Source organism: Lygodium microphyllum, chromosome 30, assembly GCF_053477565.2.
Source record: "Lygodium microphyllum isolate KBCC chromosome 30, Lygodium_microphyllum_v1.1.10, whole genome shotgun sequence".
Taxonomy (NCBI): Eukaryota; Viridiplantae; Streptophyta; class Polypodiopsida; order Schizaeales; family Lygodiaceae; genus Lygodium; species Lygodium microphyllum.
Genome location: NC_141164.1, coordinates 76,462,424 through 76,484,650, shown reverse-complemented (window position 1 = coordinate 76,484,650; position 22,227 = coordinate 76,462,424). Strand labels below are relative to the sequence as shown.

Genomic DNA, 22,227 nt, shown 5'->3' with positions numbered 1-22,227 from the left:
TCATCACATTGACCAACTCTCCATTGCCAAGGAGAAATGGGATTAGCTTGAAATTATGGGGCTAGAGAAAATAACTCCAAAATTTTCCTCAAGATCGAATTTTTTTAGCCTGGAGTATAAGCAAGAGAAGACTTGGGTAAGTTCATCTCTCACATGAAGGGGCTCATGGCACAACTATCCTTGGTCAAGCTCCAATTCATGATGAAGATGCTATTGAAATTCTCTTGAAAGCTGTAAAAAAGAAGGTATTTCCAACCCTTGTGGCTACTCTTACAAACATCCCTACTCTGACCTTGGAAAGCACTATCTGATCTTGTTTGGATGAGGAGAAAATAAATAAAAAAGAAGGCAAGACTAGTCAGGCATCTACTTCAACAGACCGTGAGCAACTCTTGGTTCATACTATCTCCATTGAATGCTCATTTTGCAATTAAAAGGGACATCTTGTAAGCAATTGTTGGAAAAAATATATTGACAAGATGAAGTGCAACAAATGTAAGAAGACCTGGCATATCATCGGTAATGCCCTACCACCCCTGAAGTACCAAAAGAATTGGAGACCAACTTTGTCTCCAAAACACTTGATGATCGACTCTTCTAAATCTATAAATCCTCTACCTATAAGCACTCTTGTACCTGTTGGGCTAAAAATGCATTAGCTTTACTTAAACAGACCCAAAACATGCTTAATTAATGAAGAAACCTTGTTTATTTAAAAGAAACGTGATCCTAGAGAGTTTCTGTGTTCCACATGCACAAATCCTTTTGGGAGGGCCCAAATTTTCTAAAAATAGGTATGCTGCTCTCCATTCAGCCCTAATCTCGTTTTTGCAGATTTTAGGTGTTTTAGCTTGCTACCCACACCCGGTTTGTGGAGGACATCTCAGCCGGAGCTGTCCATTGCTGTCTCCATCAGTGGGCGCTTGATTTCCAGCCCTCTTCACGTAGTTTGGAGCTGATTCCAACTAGGCGACTGCTATTCTTGTGCATACCTACTGCCGTACAGCCTGCCACATCATCACAGCCCTGCGTTTGCTTCCTGCAATTTGTCGCCTAGCTGCTGCAGGTGTCGTTTGACATTTTTCTCTCTCTTGTAGGCTATCTTGCCTACGTTTTTAGTCTTTCTCTCTCCTCACTGCTGTTTGCATCAGATCCAACTTCTCACCGCTATGTTTGTTGGTGTTCGATATCCGAAGGCTGCCTTGCTGCGATTCGGGATCCGTTTGGAGTACAATACACTCTCTAGCTCATTACCCCTGCCTTGATCCTTGAGATACAGGAGTTCGAGGTTCAATATTCATTCATTGCATAGTGTGTTTGCTGCATGAGCATCGTATATTCAGTAGTCATATCACTTCATTCATTCATTGTGTTCATTGTCTCTGAGTTACCCTAACCCTAACTGTGTTCTTTTATCAGTATGTGCTTTGTTGTACAGTTTCTGTTTATGTTTTTGTGTTAGGGTATTTTTTTATATGGTATCAGAGTGTGGTACTCTCTAAGAAACCTAGGCCTTTGATCTGAAAGCTCTACACAAGAAGCAAGAACAACAGCAGGTTCAAATGACTTCAAACACAACAACACTGATTCAGCCTCCAAAACCAACTATGCCGAGAATCGAGCGAGAGTGGGGTGATCAGCTTGCTCCACAAAGTTCTGATATGGTGAAAGACACTTCGGATTACATGGAAGAAAAGCTAGGCAAGCTGATCTTTGAAGAATACAAACTGATCATAGCTTATAGAGGAAAGAAGATTGAGGAGCTTGATCGAAGGATTGCGCTTCAAGAAAAGCTTCTAAATGAAGGTATGTATGAATTTCTCTCTTCAGATGTTGCGTGTAAATCTGATGATGTTGCAGGGCCGTCGAGACCTTTATCAGGGATGGGCCCTCCTCTTGGAGAACAAGACCCAAAGTATGTTCCTTTCTTTCATCCTCTTCCGTCCACTCCAATGCAAGGTACTTTGGATTCGTCTTTTGTTCCTTCTTCTTTTACCTCTTTTTCTTTGCAATATTTTAATAGAGATCATGTGGAATAAAGAGTTTAATATGCTGTCTACGGAAAAGGTTTTCTTGAGGACAAATTCTTGTATGTTAACACACGTTGTGGGGATTATAAGAAAAAGAGAGGTATCTCTTCTTCTAACCTTTCTTCTTTTTAGTCTACTTCACAAAATCAGAATGAATTTGGTGTTTCTTTTTTTTCATTGCATTGTGCATCATCATCTTTACACTTTCATTTTCAATCATTAAATGTTAAAAATGAACAAAATGCATCTGTACCTCACACACCACATTTTCAAAACCCACCGATCCCACCATATTTTTCTGCTGCTTCTTCACTTCCATTCACACCATTTACATTTCCATTTCAGACACCTCATATCGCACCGTGTATCACATCGGGGGATTATGGAAACATGCACATCCTTTAGGACCTCATCCTTCCCTCAGCTGGGTGGTGTTCCACCTACTTCATACACATTTTCGGGATCACTGCAGCCTAGGTATCCCCCCCACACTCTCCCGAGTTGGACCAGTTGACTCCACAGTTTGCCTCCATGGGTTTACCTAGTGGACCTTTTGGTTATACTGCTATGCCCCAGCCTCACTTTGGACAGGGCTTATGTGTCCTAGTGCCTCCACCTACACCAGCACTTTATGGAAACAATCATGTTCCAGTGCCTCCGTCTCAATTGGCACTCATTGGACACTCACAGTCTACTTCTGCCTACCCCATCTTCACCATCTTATCCACCACATCCATCTTACCCCACCTACCCGACACCTCATAGTTCTAGCTTCATCTTCTGCCAAGCATGTATGTAATGACAAGACTTGTTTTAACGGGTCAAACTTTACTACTTAGTCGAACTTGATGAGATATGTCCTTGACTCCCAGAACCTATGGGATCTTGTGTAGGGGTTGGAACCCCAATCCGATCCCGCACTTGTCCCATACGAGGTTGTTCGCTCATGGAAGGCTAGAAATGCTTCCGCTATTGTTGAGCTGATACAGGGCTTATTGCTTGAGTTTCATTCTCAGCTTCAGCATTTTGACTTAGCGTCTGAGCGATGGGCACACTTGACTGACTGCTATGCGGCTCGGGATATGACCCGTTGTATTAATCTTGACCGTGAGCTCCAGCTTTTCAAAATCACTGACCGGGATGACTTGAAAGTTAAGTTGGCTGAGTATCGGCGTCTTCTCGCTGAATTCTCCACTATGGGGACTCCCAAGTCCTCTGACGATCAGGTTACATTGTTTCTAAATAAACTCCCCAGAAATACTTCAATTTTGTGGAAGGTATAGTTTCAAAGCCTATTATGCCTATATTCTATGAATTTGAGTGTCAATTGTTGCGTTAAGTACGGTTGTTCGATCAGCTTCATATGAATTTCTCTTCAGAGGGGGCTCTTGTTACTCATTCTCAGAAAGGGCAACAAGGGAAGGGAAAACAAATCAAACTTTAAACTCAAAATCAAAATCAAGATTAAAATCAAAAGCAAAATCAATTCGGGGAATCACAAGAAACATCCCAATCTTTCAAACCTGGGTGGCAGAATGTACCTAAAAAGAATAGGTATTGTCAACATTGTCAAAAGGCTGGCCATTTTGATGACGAGTGTCGATCAAAGGCAAGAGGCACAACACCAAAACCTAAGTCGCAGATCCCTGCCCCTTAGTCGGGTAACCCCCAACAAGGGAGGTAGGGTGATGGAAAAGGGGAGTTTAAAAGTTAGATTCATAGTGCCACCGCTTAGCCATCTCAATCGACAATGTTCTCAACTTCAGAGGGCTTGTCTGACTTGTCTGCAGAGACCCACATTATCTCCATGGAGACATTAGATACGAGTCTCGTCCACATCTGTGAGTTGCCTCTTGACGAGGTTACCGCAGAGGCCCACTCGTCACAGCCAAGCACTTCAGCTCCTGTTTGGATTGTAGATAGTGGAGCTACACATCATATGACTCCTATAGTGGACATTGTCCGTTCCCTAGTCCTTGGAGCCGGACGGGTCCGCGTAGGAAATAACTTCTCGGTTAAGATTCAGGCTCAAGATTGCATCAGTTTTGCCACTGACAAGGGTCCAGATCTAGCTTCGTTGGACAATGTATATCATGTCCGTTAGCTTGGGTAAATTGTTATCTGTTCAGCAGCTTTGCCGGTTGGGGCGAGCAATCTTCTTTACAACGATCACAGTCCAGGCCCTTGACTCTCAGACTGGTTTAGTAATTGCTCGTGGTGAGGCATAGTCTAATGGCCTATACCACATGGCACATTTTTTGACCGAGCCGACAACTGCGGGCTTCGTGTTCCATAGCTTCCAGGCCTTAGCCACATCTTGGGAGCCTACGAACAATGAGCGCCTTTGGCATTTTTGCTTAGGGCATCTTGGTTATGACTCTCTTTATGAATTGTCACGTTGTAAGTTGGTTGAGGGCCTTCCACGCCTGAAGCTAGCTCGAGATGTCTATAAAGTATATTAGCTCGGGAAGCAACACTGTACCCCATTCCCTCACCAGACCTCACATCATGCTGAGGCGCCTCTTAGATTGATTCATGTTGATCTTTGTGGGCGGCCGACATCCATTGCTGCCTTGAACGGCGCACTATACTTCTTTTTGATAGTGGATGATCATTCTAGATGCATGTGGGTTTACTTTCTCAAGCATAAGTCAAATGCTTTCACATATTTTTCTGCTTGGGTGTTGCTGGTTCATAACCAGATTGGTCGTCGTGTCGGTTGCATGAGAAGTGATAGGGGTGGTGAGTTTATCTCCCATGAGTTTTTCGAGTTTCTACAGAAGCATGGCATCTCGCGCTAGCTCACCTCTACCCGGGGAGTTTCTTAGAATGGAGTCGTAGAGAAGAGGAACCGAATAGTCATGGAAATGACACGCTCTATGCTGTTTGTAGCAAAGCTCCCTGAGCGCCTTTGGGTCGAGGTTGTTAACACTTCGGTGTACATCCTCAACCGGTGCCGGACTGCGGCTCTTCCTTAGAAGACCTCGTATGAGGCATTTTTTGGCTCTTGGCCTATTATTTCCCACTTCAGGGTCTTGGGGTGTCATGCGAACACACACACGTGCGCCTGATGACAAGATAGGAAAGCTCACTCCTCGAGCTAATCTCCTTATTTTTTTGTGGGATATTCCTTTGAAGCAAAAGCCTATCGTTTGTTTGATCCTCGGACAAACAAGGTGATCGTTAGGCAGGATGTGATCTTTGATGAGAGGGATATCGTGTAGTCCTTTGTACCAGATTCTAATCCGATTCCTTCTTCCACATCATTGAGATCGTGCCTACTGAGCCTGGTTTACTTTCCACTCTTGACATTTCTTCAGATTCTTTCTCTCCCAGGCCCCCTCCTCAAGACCCATTACTTTGCTGGTACCAATAGACCATGCGCGATTCGGGGATCCTACCAGTGGATTCCACTCTTAAGGGACCTAGAAGATATATCCGGCTTGCTCCTCATGCATCATGTGTCGCTGTTTATAGTTGATTATATAGTGCATTCAGAGCCGGATACATGGCAGGAGGCTCTTTAGCACCCTCAATGGCGATAGGCCATGGAGAAGGAGCTAGAGAGTATTGACCAAAATGGGACTTGGACATTGGTGGATCGTCCGAGCCACAAGAAAGTCATCGGGACAAAGTGGATTTTTAGGACCAAGCTAAAAGGTGATGGGACTTTAGATAAGTACAAGGCTCGCCTTGTCATGCAAGGGTTTCGATAGAAGCATGGCATTGATTATGAAGAGACCTTCGTCTCTATTGCGTGGTTGACTTTCTTTCGGTTGCTACTTGCACTAGTCGCTCACCATGGTTGGTCGATACATCAGATGGATGTCAAGAGTGCCTTCTTGAACGGTTTCTTGGAGGAGGAAGTCTATGTGGAGCAGCCACCAGGCTTTCCTTTAGGGAACCCTAGGGATAAGGTATTCAGCTTGCATAAAGCTCTTTATGGGCTAAAGCAAGCGCTGCGGTCTTGGTTCCATAGGATGGATGAGTTCTTGCAGACTCACGGATACCATTCTATCCCTTATGACCTAAACTTATATGTTTGATCTACTGCAGAGGGGGTTAGCCATATCTTGCTATACGTTGATGACTTACTCATCATAGGCTCAGATTCTGCTAGCATAGCGGAAATCAAGGCTAAGCTTAAAGCTACATTTGAGATAACAGACCTCGGTTTGTTGTTCTATTTCTTGGGGATGGAGGTAGTTTGTTCTGGGGGCTGTATTTTTGTGTCACAACAGAAGTACGCACTTCAACTCGTGGATCAGTATACTCAGGATCAGCCACGGCCAATGGCCACGTCTCTAGATCCTACTATTCACTTGTTGAAGGATACCCTAGGACAGCCCTTTGATGAACATACCTATCGTTCTGTTGTAGGAAAGCTTCTTTGGTAAATTCACACTTGGCTAGATTTAGCTTACTCAGTTAGCATACTTAGTCAGTATTTCATAGCACCTAGGATACTACATTGGATTGTATGTCTTCGTGTGTTGCGTTATTTGTGGTGTACTTATTCTTATGGCGTGACATATGGTTCTAGTTTATGTTTGTAGGGGTATATTGATTCTGATTGGGCAGGCGATCGTGACACCCGGTATTCCTATGGTGGCTACCTCTTTACCTTGGGCACGGCTTCTATTTCTTGGTCCAGCCGTAAGTAGGAGATGGTGGCGGTTTCCATGGCGCAGGTGGAGTACCGGGCTCTCTTCGATAGCACCACCGAGGCCATCTATTTGAGGAGTTTATTGGCGGCGCTTCACTTTCTATGTGACTCTCCCACAGTTGTCTACTGTGACAACTAGAGTGCCATTGCCCTTGCGGGCAATCTGATCATCACACCGCGGGCATGGCATGTGGGAGTCCACTTTCACTTTTTCAGAGAGCAGGTTGAGCTAGGCATTATTCGCCTAGAGTTTGTGCCATCATCAGATAATTTTGCAGATATCTTGACCAAAGTGGTCAACCGGCCGGGTCTTCAGTATATCCGCTATCCAGGATCGGCTTGGGTACACCCTCCCCTACTTCAGCTTGACGGGGAGAGTGTACTTTCCTCTTACTTTCCCTTCCAGTTTGAGAGGGGGCGGCTTCTGCTCTTGATTGTGATAGTGATGATGCTTACAGGTTTTTTTAGACATTACAATCATTTATTCTTTTGTATTGTATTATGGACATTTATAACTTCATCCGCACTCTTAGGATGACATGATTGTAAAAGGGCACTTGGACAAGTGAACAATTTCCCTGCGAGGGCACTATCCCAGTGGCACTGTTGCATAGCATATTGCATGAGCATGATATCTTGTATCTTCCTTTGCATTATCCCATACATTGGCATTTTGTTCATGTAAACATGCATTTGCGCGTATTTAGCCATTTTCGGTCGTTTGGAGTGGTGGACTCTAGGATCCACTATATTCGTGGCATTGTACATGGCAGTCTCCAAGGCAATCTTTCCTAGCTTACTTGCTTGCTTTGCTTGTCTTGCTTGCTTGACATATTTGCTATACACACATCTTAGTCATTTTCTTCATCATCGATATCCAGCAATGGTAGGGATAGTATGCTTGTTCTATGAAGGTCTTGGGTCTAACCATCCCTTATCACTCTCTCGTTTGGGGCACGGATACTCAATAGAACGAAACTTGATTTGAAACCCTCACTTAATGCTTAATCTATCAAACCTAAAAAGTCCTCCAAAAAAAGAAAATAAAAAAATCCATAGCTGATTCCATCCGCCTTTGTAGGGCTTGGTAGGCCACTGGGCAGCTCATATGCACCCTTTGTTCGAGGCCGTGTCCTTTATGGGGTGATCACTTGGGCTCCCTTGGTAAGATAACCATCGCCTCTGTAGTCTTAGTAGGCCATTGGACAGCCAACGCACATCCTTTGTCCAATGCTTTGGCTACTTTGGGGTGGGACGCCTTGGGGTAAAAGTTAAACCAAGAAAGGGCTTGGCTGGCCTCTATTCTTGTAGCACCATTGTAGGGCTTGAGAGGGGGTATTGAGCTAAAAATGCATTAGCTTTACTTAAACATCCCTAAAACATGCTTAATTAATGAAGAAACCTTGTTTATTTAAAAGAAACGCGTTCCTAGAGAGTTTCTGTGTCCCATATGCACAAACTCTTTTGGGGGGGCCCAAATTTTCTATAAATAGGTATGCTGCTCTCCATTCAGCCCTAATCTCGTTTTTGCAGATTTCAGGTGTTTCAGCTTGCTGCCCACACCCCGTTCGTGGAGGACATCTCAGCCGGAGCTGTCCATTGCTATCTCCATCAGTGGGCGCTTGATTTCCAGCCCTCTTCACGTAGTTTGGAGTTGATTCCAGCTAGGCGACTGCTATTCTTGTGCATACCTACTGCCGTACAGCCTGCCACATCATCACAGCCCTGCATTTGCTTCCTGCAATTTGTCGCCCAGCTGCTGCAGGTGTCGTTTGACATTTTTCTCTCTCTTGTAGGCTATCTTGCCTACGTTTTTAGTCTTTCTCTCTCCTCACTGCTGTTTGCATCAGATCCAACTTCTCACCGCTATGTTTGTTGGTGTTCGATATCCGAAGGCTGCCTTGCTGCGATTCGGGATCCGTTTGGAGTACAATACACTCTCTAGCTCATTACCCCTGCCTTGATCCTTGAGATACAGGAGTTCGAGGTTCAATATTCATTTACTGCATAGTGTGTTTGCTGTATGAGCATCACATATTCAGTAGTCATATCACTTCATTCATTCATTGTGTTCATTGTCTCTGAGTTACCCTAACCCTAACTGTGTTCTTTTATCAGTCTGTGCTTTGTCATACAGTTTCTGTTTATGTTTTTGTGTTAGGGTATTTCTTTATAGTACCCTGATTTATAAAGGCATTCCATTCGTTTGAGGGAGGGAACATCAACATGTCTTGTAATCCAATGCCAATCTGGCATTGAGGGGGGGTGTTGAGAGATAGGCATGTGAACCCTATGTATTCAAGGGTGGATAAGGGTAAATGAGTGTGAATGGATTGGAGGGTAGGGGGAAACCCTAACCCTAGCTAGCCAAAGGCTATTTAAACAGTTTAGAGGTCACTCTCAAATGTAGAGAGAGTGTACTAGCTGTCGTTGTGAACAACCCATTAAGCAAGATCTTCTTGTACTTGAGTGCTCTCTCCCTCTTGTGCATACCTTCTCATGCTTTCTCTCTGATATGGCAATAGAGAACACTATATCTACTCAACCATAGGAGTAGCATTCCAAGCTTTCCATGATACAATAACTCAAGGTGGGTATTGCACAGTTCAAGTTGTGGCTTTAACGCTTGTTCTAGACTTTGTAGTGCTTGAGAACTGGTGGCATGTCATTATTATAGCAGTCATGCTAAAGTCTGACATAGGCACATATACTTGGCTTATTAGCTGCATGTCATCCTATTAGTGCTGTGTGCAGCATGTGTGTGGTGGTAGCATTACCTCAGCAGTCATGACATAATTGGTTGGACCGAGTTTGCACTTCAAATGCACGGCTCTCTTCCAGTTGTTCAGTTTAGTTACACAGTCCTTAGAATGGCTACTCAGCTAGACAAGCAGGCAGATGAGATGTCTTGTGTGCACCTTGTTGCATGATCAAATAATGTCAGTTTATGTTTCATGCAAAGATTCAGATCTTAGCTTTTCATAATGGATGCCAAAATCACCTTAAACTTATGACATCATGCATGTAACAGAAGCTATGAAATTGATCTGTATTTTTCATGTGCACCTAAAAGCAGTGTTTTTGTCAGAATGGGATGTTTTTTCCTGCAACATGCACGGATCAGATATTATTGCTTAGTAAGAATCTTTTTGCTGTGTCTGAAAAGAATGAAAGTTTCCTATTTGAATGCATACAGATCCCATCAATTCAATGTAAAGCTTACTTATTGTGAGAAACCAGAAACTCATGTTGTCAAGGGTCTCTTTGCTGCAGTGCAGAAGTTTCTACACGTGAGTCTGCTAAGCTTACCAATTGAAGGAAAAATTGCTCAGGTCACAAGGGTTGCTGTTGGTGATTTGAACAATTCTAGCTACCTGTTTCACTTCCACCATGAAAGAGTTTTGATGCTTATTCTCTTTATGGTTGTACTGCAATGAGCACACACTCTGTTTATCCCCTAGTTTTGGACAATTCCCTAGAGGTTTGTATGCCATCACTCTTTTTTGATATTCCAAATTTTCATACATATACTGCATTGTCCACCTCGCTTCCATTCTCATTCATTCTGTCAGCTTATGTATGGTACATACTGTCTGTCAGCAGCAGTCTTCCCAGCTGAGTTCTCTTTCTAGCTCAACAATTGATTCACATTCTGGACCAAGGTCTGTAGATCAGACGGGCCTTATGAGTTTTGACCTTCCAACGGGTCGCTTTCAGCCTTGGGCTGAGAACAGTTCTCGAGCAGAAACTTCAACTGACATGGATGCAGATGCACGAGAGGAAAGGGTATAGTATTTCTTGCTTTCTTTTCTGCTTTTAATTTGTGGTGTCTTGTAATTTGCTGAGTATGCTGATACAATGTGTCTTGAGTTGTGTAAGCATTGCATAAGCTAGTCTGATGTAGGCTTTTTACATGACTTCCTTTAGGTACAGAATAGAAACCATGGAGAACTAGCGGTAGCTTCAGGATCCTCAGACCATGAACGAGCAAAAACATTAGACTCTAAGGTAATTTTCTGTAGTAAAAGGGAAACATAATAAAGATCCTCAGGAACATTCAAGGCCAACATAACGTTGAGGAACATTAGTTGTTGTTGTGCAACCTACCTCAGTTTTCTGAAATCATTTGGGCTAGAATGGTTCACTACATAAAAAATTGTGCAATGAGGCCAAAACCAGGTCATTGTCGTATTATGGGCACATCACTTTCCTAAAAAACAATCTGTTGATCAAGACTTTGTCCAAGGGTTACCCAGCACCCTTATCACGTAGAGGATATTTGAAGCATCTCCAAGCACCTTCTGCAGTTAAATTTGCCTCACAATCTATACAGTTTTCATTTTGTTGCTCTTATAACATCTGGGATTGTCTTTATGTATGTTACCTGCATGAGACAGACACAGAGACGACTTGCACAGAATCGTGAAGCTGCCCGCAAAAGTCGCTTAAGAAAGAAGGCAGGTGGTTGGTTGTAATCATAAATCAAGCTTTTCCCCTTTCCAAACAATTCCTTAGTTTGAGTTGTCGTCTGCAGGCTTATGTTCAACAACTGGAGTCAAGTCGGGTGAAGCTGAATCAAATAGAACAAGAGCTTGACCGCATACGACAACATGTAGGTGATATTTCCTGAATGTTGCAGGTTAATGTAAGCTGATTGCTGTTACATGAGAAATTAATTTGAAAGTTCCTTTCACGTTTCTTTTCATTTGCCAGCTCTTGTTTTTGTTAAATTCTTTTGAGGTCAGTAAACAAGACTGTTATTTTTCTTGTCATGTAGAATGATTTCCCTTTACATATTCACAGGGATCACATGGAGACCATGGTCGATCTATAAGTTCAGGTAGGCATCTTTGTCCGGTCCAGAGATGCAAGTCTGATTGGTCTTAATAATTTTCCATACTACTAGACTCCTTATTTTGAGGCACATCTTAACATTGTGAGGAAAATAATAGCGCTTCTGCCTAGGTACCTGTCAAGGGGTAGATTGAACGGAATACTAGACACTGCTAAGGGCTTACAAACTGCCTATCAAACTTGAATGGAAGAAGCAGAATGTTGGCTGGGGTGGTCTTTTATCCACCTTTCATGTTGTGCTCACTCAGTTTTTGTGATCATAGAGTTTCTAACTGAATACCAGCCATTTTTGAAACAGCCATTCAGTTTCATTGCAGCATGTTTATTAGATCGTGTTGTATAATAATCATACACCTTATTAATACATACAACTACCAGGATTGTCAAGCTTGCTTTCTGCACCCATGTGCCACACTAGCAGCATCTTGCTGCTTTCATGTAAATTGTGATTATTCATTCCATGCTGTTTGTTCCGAGATTCATATCCGGGTGTGTAAAGTCTGGAAACCTTTTTATAGTCAGATCCAAAGCGAACCAGCCTTTCCTGAGTTCCTCACAATAATCCCAAATCTTGAGGTCTAAGTGGCGCGTCTTTAATAGAAAAGGTGGTAAGGCCTACATATTTGTCTTTGCTAAAATCATTAGAAAATAATCATGTACGGTTCGGTTTTTGTGCGAGAGAGAGAGAGAGAGAGAGAGAGAGAGAGAGAGAGAGAGAGAGAGAGAGATATTAACGTTTACATAAGGCCAATGTGGCCTATGAGACAAAATGCAGAGTACATCCATGTCTAATGTCATCTCATTAGTAAGGTAAAGATAACATTACAAATAAGTGGGTGGCCTATGAAACAATACTGAAAATAACTATATGATGGGACTATACTAGGGTTGAACCATGTGTAGTGTTATTCCATCAATAGAAAAGAAAAGGAAAGGAAAGGAGAACCAGATCTGATAGAACCATGTACAAAAGTGTGGTGGGGACTATGGGCTGTAGGTGATGTCAAGATCTGCACATGATCTCAACTATGATGCGGTCCCTAGCTGCTTCACTGATATGCCTGGTGGTGAGTCTACAGTGTCTCGTGATAATGGCTCTAATCTGACTGTGGTGTGGCCTCCTCCGACGTGGTGCTGGTAGACGGGGTCGTCGTGCTCGACGAAGGCAAGTGGCTCTATCCAATGTGACACCACGGTGTGGCCTGTAAGGTGTCTGGCGGGGTGGCTCTGTCTTTGCTAGGTTGGTAGTGTCAGTAGGGTCGGCTCTCTAGAAGAAGTCTGTCACTGCTCTCTGTGTGTGTCCCTCTGGGTGAGCTGGCCTCCTATCTCGTAGTAGTGCAGTTCGGCGCCTCTCGAGCTCCAGGAGGAAAAGACCTAGGCATCTCTAGTCCTCTCCATGATGCGACGAAGGGGTCCAAATCCATCATGGAAGAGGCAGTGGTACCGTCCTTGTATGTCATAGTATACTGTGCATCTGCATATGTAGTGCTCCTCCGTCTCAGGCTCTCGACCACAGAGCTGACAACTCCTATCCTCTGCTAGGGTATTTGTCAATCTGCCTATCTCCATTTGAAGTCTATGTGAGGAGGTGCGAATCTGTTCGATAGCAATGCGTATGCTATGGGAGAGATGAGTGTCCATATATGCTGGACGAATAGTGAAACCATCATTAGAGAGACAGAAGAAATGACTCCTGTAGAACTTCATCCTTGATCCAAGAGGGAGTGGTGGATGGATCCATGTCCTTGTTGTCTCAATCCTCAAGATATCAGCTCTGATCACCTGGTTCAACTTTGATCGGCTGAGAGAAAGTGTAGGGCAGCCAAGGCTATAATCCCAAGGTGGAAGACAGTCAATATCCAAACCATGTAGGCTTATCCAAATAGTCATCTGTGAAAACCAACAGTTCTTCTCGCCTCCAACTGCTAGTTGTCTAGATGAGGTTAGTGCCAATCTAGAGTATCTATGGCGTGGAAGTTCCCATAGTCTGTGCCAAAAGGTCACTGCCCTGAAGAGTGTCTCCATAACTATAGGCATTGCCCCTAGCTCTGCTCTGACAATGGGATGTGGAGTGGAGGGCTTACTCCTAATCATGCGTGCTATCATCATGATCAATGGCCTTTCCACGCTATCCCAACCATCATAATAATCCCTCTCTGTTCCAATCTGATCAGTGAGTGGGCTAAGACGCCTGTGGTACAAGCTGCAACCCCATATCTCTGCTCCATATAGTAATGTAGGTGTGACTAGGGTGCCAAACAACCAGAGTTTGGTGTGGGGCTCCTGGAACTGTATGTGAGCACATTGACTCTCGAGTGCCCCTAGTGCTGCATATTCATGTGCTAGACATGCCTCTGATGCCCCTCTCAACGAAAAACGTGGGCCAGAGAAGGTGACTCCCAAATAGACATATTCCCTCACATGCTCCAGTATGTCTCCCCCAAATGTGAACTGGTACATAGATCTAGTCACCCATGCTGCTGAAGTATTGAAAACCATGGTTTTGGTCTTCCCAAGGTTCACTGTGATTTCTTTATCTCTACAGAAGATGTACAAAGCATCTAGATGGCACTGCAATCCCTTTGGTGAATTTGAAATGAGAACAATATCATCTGCATAAAGTAATATCGGTATCAGTACCCCTGCCAGGCTGGCTCCAGCTCCTCCTTGATCTATGTAATCAAACACTTCATCTATGTATAGACCGAACAATGTGGGTGAAAGTGGGCATCCTTGCTTCACTCCTATAGTACTGTCAATCCTCTCTGATAGCCCCCTAGGTGCTCGTACATGACCTGTCACTGCCTCATATAATGCATAGACACCCCATCGTATACCCTCTGGTACTCCAATGTCCTGCAATCTCTGCATGATGCGTGTACGAGGCACTGTATCAAAAGCTTTGCGAAAGTCTACAAAGCAACAATAAATCCTCGTCTCGGGTTCGACCCTCCTCAATAATGGCTCTAAGTGTGAGAATATGGTCCAGCGTGGTATATCCTCGTCTAAAACCTGCATGTCCTTGTGCTCTCTTTCCTTGCATTTCAGCCCACTCACTGAGTTCATGCTCCAATATAGATCCATATATCTTGGGCAAAGTATGACCGATCATAATAGTCCGGTAGTTGCTAGGAATCAGGGGATCACCATTTTTAAATAGCGGGATTATAGTATTGTCTGACCAACTCATAGGGAAACCTTCACATATTGCTCTATTGAACATATGTGCTAATATGGGTGCTAATATGTCACAAGCATGTGAGAAATGTTTTGCTACTAGTCCATCTTCGTCATGTGCCCTCCCATTTTGTAATCTATAAATTGCATCCCTAACCATTTTCCATGTGAAGAATGACTATTGTGTTGGCCTACAAGCTTGTGGGGGTTGCATAGGTGGCTGTCTTGGCAGGTTATACAGTTGTCTCCCATAGTCAAGCCACGCATCTGGTGATGTAATCTGTATGGGAGGACTATCTTTCATGGAACATCTTCCATGCGCTTTTGCTATCCCACCCCAAAAATAGCTGATATATCTCTGTTTTTGCTTTCGCTTAGTAGTCTCGTTTCTTCTTCCGCACAAGGCGTTTGAAGAGCGCCTTTGCTTGGCGATGTGTTGAGTGCCTAGCTCCACTTCCCTCTGTAGGCGAGCTCGTGTGACTCTACATTCATCATCATACCAGCTATTTTGGGGAGCAGTAAATCGTGTGGGTCTACATCGGGGCAAGGTGTGTGGGAATGCATACATGGCTGATCCATGTATGGCCTTTGCTAAATCCCTTGTATATTCTTCCAACGATCTACTCAAGTCCAATGTATGTAAATTGGTCTACAGAGAACCACTGTAGATGTGTGAGGTGTCTTCTATAAAGTAGTACTTGGGATGTTTAGGGAGGGTGTTTCATGTTTCATATGTACACAAGAGATGGCGAGTGCCAAAATAGCATGATCTGTTGCTATGCCAATTGGTCTCTTAGATATCTTAAAGTTTTGGATGTTTGGTATCAATGCTGGTGAGGCTATCAAGTAGTCCATAGTACTTGCCCCTCCTTTGTGATTCCAACATGTCAAATTGTCAGATCCTGGCCATTGTGGCAGGCCATTAAAGATGGCTAGTCTATGTGCACTTCCCAAAGTCAATAGGTGTGTTCCATAGGTACTCACTTCTTTATCTTGGGCTCTCCTGCGTAGATCTATTTCATCTATGTCGATCTCTTTGAACATGGCATTATCATGCATATAGAAGTCACTCTGTCTATCTCTGGTGCGTGCATTGAAATCTCCTACTAATAATATGTCCCCAATGCTAGCATATCTCATGATATCCTCATAAAGTACATCAAAGGGTGATCCATCTCGTGTGGCATATGTAGAATTTGCAGGAGGAGAGTAGCATATTGCGATGAATATATCACGTGTTCTTCCTGCATGTATCCTAATCCATAAGTATCGTGCATCATCATCTCTTTTCATTACTTGCACTATACCTTTGAGGTCTTCTCGGTATAGTATGGCCACACCTCTAGAACCTCTAGTGCTTCCTGGTTTTCTAGCTGCTGGACGAAATGCACTTTCCCACCTGTATCCCCGCACGTCTGGTAGTCGGCTGCCTTTACATTGGTATGTTTCTGTGTACATTGCTATATCTATGTTTCGGAAGCTATCTTCAAAGTAACCAGCATCCAAGCGTAGGACTCCATTACAATTCCATATTGACATCCGAAGTGTCTCATAGGCCTCATACCATCATGAAGTCCTTTTGTCAGTGATGATGACTTGTCCATTCCTATAAACAGCCCACTTTCCCTCTTTGCGAGCCTCCAATACCTTGGGTATGTGTTCTCTGCGATGCGCTATTTGTGTCGGGGTAAGGTCCTCATCCAAATAAATCTTCTCGCCCTTGAGGGCTCTCCTCTTGGAGAGGAAGTCCTTTTTTTCTTTGTGTCTCCAAAGCAAAGAATTAGAGCCTTGGACTTAGAGTCCTCTTTTCCCACTCTCCAAGCACTGACGATAGGTACGTCAGAAGCCCCAATTTTGTCAGCAAGTGTCTTAGCATCTTCTTGTGGGCTGCTCTTCTCCTCCCATCCTACTACCCGTACATGTAAAACCATAGCCTGTCTCCTAGCCTCTTCTTCCAAGGTAGCATTCATTACTTCAGTTTTGTTCACTGATGTTCACAGAGAGAGAGAGAGAGAGAGAGAGAGAGAGAGAGAGAGAGAGAGAGAGAGAGAGAGAGAGAGAGAGAGAGAGTCTTAGGGCTGGCCTCTTCATGTGCGGCTCAAAGTGGCACAATCTATCATGATTAGTGTGGTCTCTTATTTCCTACCCCTACTTCCTTGGACCAAGAAGTCTTTGATGGAATTGGTGTAGCCTATCCGTTTTACGTTATAGAAAAAAAAAGGCAATCATTTGGGTCAGAGGTGTGGATATCTTGGTAGCATATTACAACTCCAAAACAGTTGCGTGGAGCTGCTTTATTGGATGTTAATCTTCACATGATAGCTTTGAGAATGGTGCTTTTGCAAACCCTTTGCGTGCAGACTCATCCTTGGATTGATGTTGCAAAATTCTTTATCGAGGAGATTGGTATCTCCCATCGTCGCATGGTTATCCAGGCATCTTGGTGGCATGTACTGAATTCTATGAGGCCTCTTAAATTGTTGTGGTCATTTCTTCTAACTCATTTGGGTGCCTCTTGGCAAGAGATACTTCGCTTTATGGTTTGGTGTCCTGATCATCCTCGAACGGAGGCTAATTCATTACATGCAGAAGTGTTGGCCACATCCAGGGTGCTTCATCGGCCAAATAAAGAGTTGTAGTGAGATAAATTTAATTGGATGGCTTGATTGGGGCTGCGATTGGTAGAGGTTATAGTCACATTTGGTCGACCCTGTAGCACTAGCTTGAGTGGTATAATCCATTGCTTGCTTCACCTTTCAAGTGCCTAGAGGTTATAGCCACATTTGGTCGACCTTGTAGGACTAGCTTGAGCAGTATAATCCATTGCTTGCTTCACCTTGGCACGATTACATGTTTGTGAAACCGGATGATTTTTAGAAAAGATTAGCTAATCAAATTTACCACAAGATGGTAGAGGACAAGCGATGGATCACTAAGAAAGAAAATAAATTTTAGCATGCTTGGGATAGTAGAGAGAACTGGCGGGATAGACTTCTTCAATTGTGGAGGTCCAAGATTCCTTATCAAGGAAAAGTTTTTGTGTGGAGGCTGCGTAACGGTGGTTTTTCTATTGGGGGAAGGGCCATTTTCTTTTGCACTACTTGTGATGAGACACCGATTCACCTCTTCATCTCTTGCCCTTTGGTGAGATAGATTTGGAGCTTTGTTTCTTGTGTGGACCTTGGTGACTCGTCAGCAGCAAATGCCCATCCATTCTTGGGTCTTGGGCAAGATGCCTTCATTGTCTTCTTTGCATTTGGATTATTCTTGCCTTTTCCAATTTCTTAGATGGACAACTCTCTAGCACATTTGTGTACCCGTAATGCCTTTATTTTTGACTCGGCCTTGGACCACATCTGCTGAAATCATGTAAGAAATCTACCATAACAGTAATCCTCGAACATGGGCTAGGATTGCTTGGATTTTAAGACAAAGGCATAAGCCAAGTTCTATAGTAGTCACAAGCTTACATTCATTAAGACCAGGCCTCTTGGGTAAATTTTGAATGTCATAACAATGCCATTCTTTTGCTATATGAACAAAATGCACAAGTAGTAGTTTGTTGGCATACGATAGTTTCTTTTGCTACTCTACTGTGACTCTTGTACTTCTCATGTGATTAAATAATTGCAAAGAGAGAGAGAGAGAGAGAGAGAGAGAGAGAGAGAGAGAGAGAGAGAGAGAGCAATCAAATTATTTTTCAAGGCATCAAAATAATTATTAGATTAATATTTAATTATTGATAATGCTGGAAAAACCATTTAGGAAGGCTACCACTTGTCAAAAATTGCCATGCAAAACTGAAAAACGTCTTTCAAGGCTGGAGAGAGGCATTTTTAGTGTATTCAACCTGCAAGAGAGAGGAAAGAGATGCTATTAGTCTGATTTGCAACCATTGGAGAACTTTCTGAGGCAAAAGGCAGCCAGGGGTAGGAGAAAGCAATCAACAATAAGTGACAGTAACTACAAGCTATTGAGACAGGGCAATAGTAACAAATGATTGATTTTCTTTAGTTCTTTGCATCTACAAGTTGTTGAGACAGAGCAGCAGCAGTAAATGATAGATTTTCTTTAATTCTTCACGAAGAAAGTCTGAATTTTCTCTCTCCTCAGCATTCTCTCTCGTCTCCTAGCCTTTCTACAATCTTGCTCCGAAGATTATAACATTTAGATCACCAGAGGTTGAGAAATTTCAAATTTCTCTACTGTAAACCCTAATCTGTAGTAGAAATTCCAGTTTAACAGCAACCTCGAGAAGTGTACCAAAAATTGGAAGTTCCAAGACTTGGAGTTGTTTTTAGACAAATTCAAGTGGAGGGATCAACAAATCAATGAATTTGGAGCATTTTCCATCTCCATTAAAGTGGATGAAGGCCAATTGACTACCCGAATCAAGGGGCAAGTCAGATTAAAGACTTGCTGGTCATTTTGGATAGCAAGGGGAGTTGGAATACCAAAAGGGATCGGGAGAATCCCATTGTACATCAACTTCTTCTTTAATAAGTTAAATAAATACCGGAAGGGGTGCCAATTTTGGGGCCAATAGGGTATTCATTGTCCAAGATTGTAAGTTAACTTGCATTTCTCAATTTTGTAATAAATGTTACTACTGTAACTAATTTGTAATTAGGAAATTACCACCCATCCACAGAAGGAAGGTTGGTTACACACACACACACACACATACACACACACACACACACACATTGTCTAGGCAACTTTCATTCCCAAGTGACTTTGTGCCATATTTGACCATCAAATTGATATTAGGTATTTCTCTAGTTTCACCAACTGACACTTATGGCTAAATGAGTGACCTAGGCTAATAACTAGTACAAGATATCACCAAGTATCTGTGCAACATAACTTATAGCAACTTTTGTTTGTGACATCTTATGATTTCCTTGGGTCCCGGGCTCGTAAACTTACTCTAATCCGGGTTACGCCTCACATGTACAAAATTTACTTAACCATGTGATAAAAAATTAATCCACATGTTAAGTGAGGTTTAAAAAATATATATTCTCATGACAGAGAGTCTATTGAGGCCAAAAATGGCCTATGAGACAAAAGAGTATATAATGGTAATAGTTATTGGATATCAAAGTGTGATGTGCTAAATGCTAATCAATGGTATTTACTTAACCATGTGATAAAAAATTAATCCACATGTTAAGTGAGGTTTAAAAAATATATATTCTCATGACAGAGAGTCTATTGAGGCCAAAAATGGCCTATGAGACAAAAGAGTATATAATGGTAATAGTTATTGGATATCAAAGTGTGATGTGCTAAATGCTAATCAATGGTATATAGTGTAGAGTAGAGTGTAAAGTAATATACAATATAGCACCCATGTAGGGATACATAAAAAAAGGAGAGAGTAAAGCATTGTATGACTGGATGTGTAACTAAGTAATGAACAATGATATATGCCGTGCCATCCTACCTAGCTCCATTTGGTTAGGATTGGTTGATATAGTATGTCGTACATCCTTTACGAGAGTGTACGAGTAGCATCTAGACGGGACCCTCAGCTGTGTCATGTGTTTCTCGTGTTGCCAACAGATCTCTATCATCTCTTTGTGGTGTAGTCTTTATGTTTGGCACCCCTGCCCCATCGGTCGATGTACAGGTTTGATCTCCTTCGCTCTCTAGACTGTCACTCCTCTTTGGAAAAATCCTGAGTTGTAACTGTCAGTCCCCTCTATGTAGGGTGCTCGATTTGAGTAATGCTGTGTAGAGCCTTTGGATCTCAAGTAGAAATTGGCCCAAGCATTGTTGGTCTAGAGACTCCATGATTGGTCTTAGGGAGGTGTTATCTCTAAATAGTGTGGGGTATCTCGCTCGAAATGTACTATAGGCTCTACATTTGCAAATATAGTGCTCCTTACTCTCTACATTCTCTTGACACAGTCTGCAAATCCTCGTCTCTAGGAATGTGGGCTGCTCTCCTTGTCTCGATCTCAAGCTGGCTAGAAAAGGTGTGAGTTGACCAATGCTACTCGCATCTCATGTGACATGTATATGTCTAGGTATCTAGGGCTCTGAAGAGACTATTTTCCATGCTCCTCATGAAGTGATGGTTGTTGTATGACATCTTTGGGGGGAGGGGGGTGAAGAAAATTGAGTAGTTGCTAGGGTTTGCATTGAGTAAACACTTAGTGTATGACCACAATAGAGACACAATGATACAGACACAAACGTGCAAAACTCAAACACTAAAAGCAAAACTCAAAACTCAAACACAGAAGCGGACACAAGCAAAAAGAGAGAGAAAGAACACAACTTTGAGTGAATGAAAACTATAAATGATGAAGTGTATAGAGTACCCAAGGGCAGAGTAGTAGTGTTGAAGAGTGACGTCCATTGGAGACAGATCTTAAGTATTGTAACCACTAGTCGGAGATGAGAGACTGTTGAATAATGAAGGACAGCAAGTTGGTCACCAAAACACAACAGTTGAAGGCTGAAATCTGGTAAATAGAGTAGTGTACCGCCAAAGAAGACTTAAAATTGATCACTTGGGGCAAGAATAGTTGGGCGAAAATAGAAGAGGTGTTTACTAGTGTAGGCTACCTGTTGGACAACAAAAACGCAACAACAACAGCAATCACCTATTGGGAGAGATGACAGTAACCTGTTGCCTGGCACAGCCTCTCTATTTATAGATGTTAATCCCACCGAAAATTTGGGCGTTCACTTATGGGACATAGAAACTTTGGAGTGTTTTGAGTTTAGGGGTTGTTAAAATTAGCTAATGAAGGCTTAGTTGGTAAAGCAGTTTTCTAAGCTTAACAAGTACTTCTCAAATGACTTTAGTGATTTCTTGGTGATCCATGGCATAAAAGGGTAGTTTACTTTACACCCCAGAACAAAATGTGGTTGCTGAATGGGAAAATTAGCATATTGCAGAAGTGGCATGGGCCTTGATGATTGAGAAAAGTATACTAAATCATTATTGGGAAGAAGTGGCTTAAATTGATGTTTATATTATGAACAAAACTCCCACAAGTACAGTTCATGGTATGGCTCTTGAAGAATGCTTTACAAGTAGGAAGCCCAACGTATCACATTGCATCTTTATTGGATACTTTACCAAGAAAAAATGGTGTCACTGCTATAACCTTATCATTGGTGAGTTTAGAGCAAGTAAGGATATCATTTGTGATAAGATGAGCAAATGGTATGCATCTAGTGATGATACATTGGATGATGATGATGATGATGATAATGGTATGTGCAAAAAAAATGGACCAAAGATATCATCTAGTAGTGGATTTGTAATTAGCCCTTGGTTTGGGAGACTAACAAGCAGTCCTACATCTTCAAGAGTATCTTCTATTATAGTTAGAAATCTGAAAAGGCCAACTAATATGGATAAAGGAAAAAGTAAAGTTTTTGATGGTAATGATGCATATACAATCATATATTTCTTAATGGAGATTCTAGTGGTTTCAAAAGTCTAGATGATGAGTTTTGTATCCCTTTTGTTAGGAC

General features: G+C 42.6%; 1 protein-coding gene across 7 annotated transcripts in view; it reads left to right on the top strand.

Annotated features, from left to right (window-relative positions):
* The window catches only part of LOC148010011 (transcription factor HBP-1b(c38)-like), a 63,810-nt gene that overhangs the window by 29,405 nt on the left and 12,178 nt on the right, over window positions 1-22,227 (top strand). For 2 of the 7 annotated variants that reach the window (XM_087672395.1, XM_087672398.1), the window contains exons 2-7: window positions 9,970-10,177; window positions 10,300-10,482; window positions 10,624-10,704; window positions 11,094-11,153; window positions 11,231-11,308; window positions 11,500-11,536. In XM_087672395.1, the coding sequence (XP_087528521.1) occupies window positions 10,130-10,177; window positions 10,300-10,482; window positions 10,624-10,704; window positions 11,094-11,153; window positions 11,231-11,308; window positions 11,500-11,536 (487 nt within the window). In that variant the 5' untranslated portion in view covers window positions 9,970-10,129. Of the gene's footprint in view, window positions 1-1,527; window positions 1,960-9,969; window positions 10,178-10,299; window positions 10,483-10,623; window positions 10,705-11,093; window positions 11,154-11,230; window positions 11,313-11,499; window positions 11,537-22,227 lie in introns of all 7 variants that reach the window. The other 5 variants (XM_087672396.1, XM_087672400.1, XM_087672399.1 and 2 more) reach the window with 5 other exon arrangements.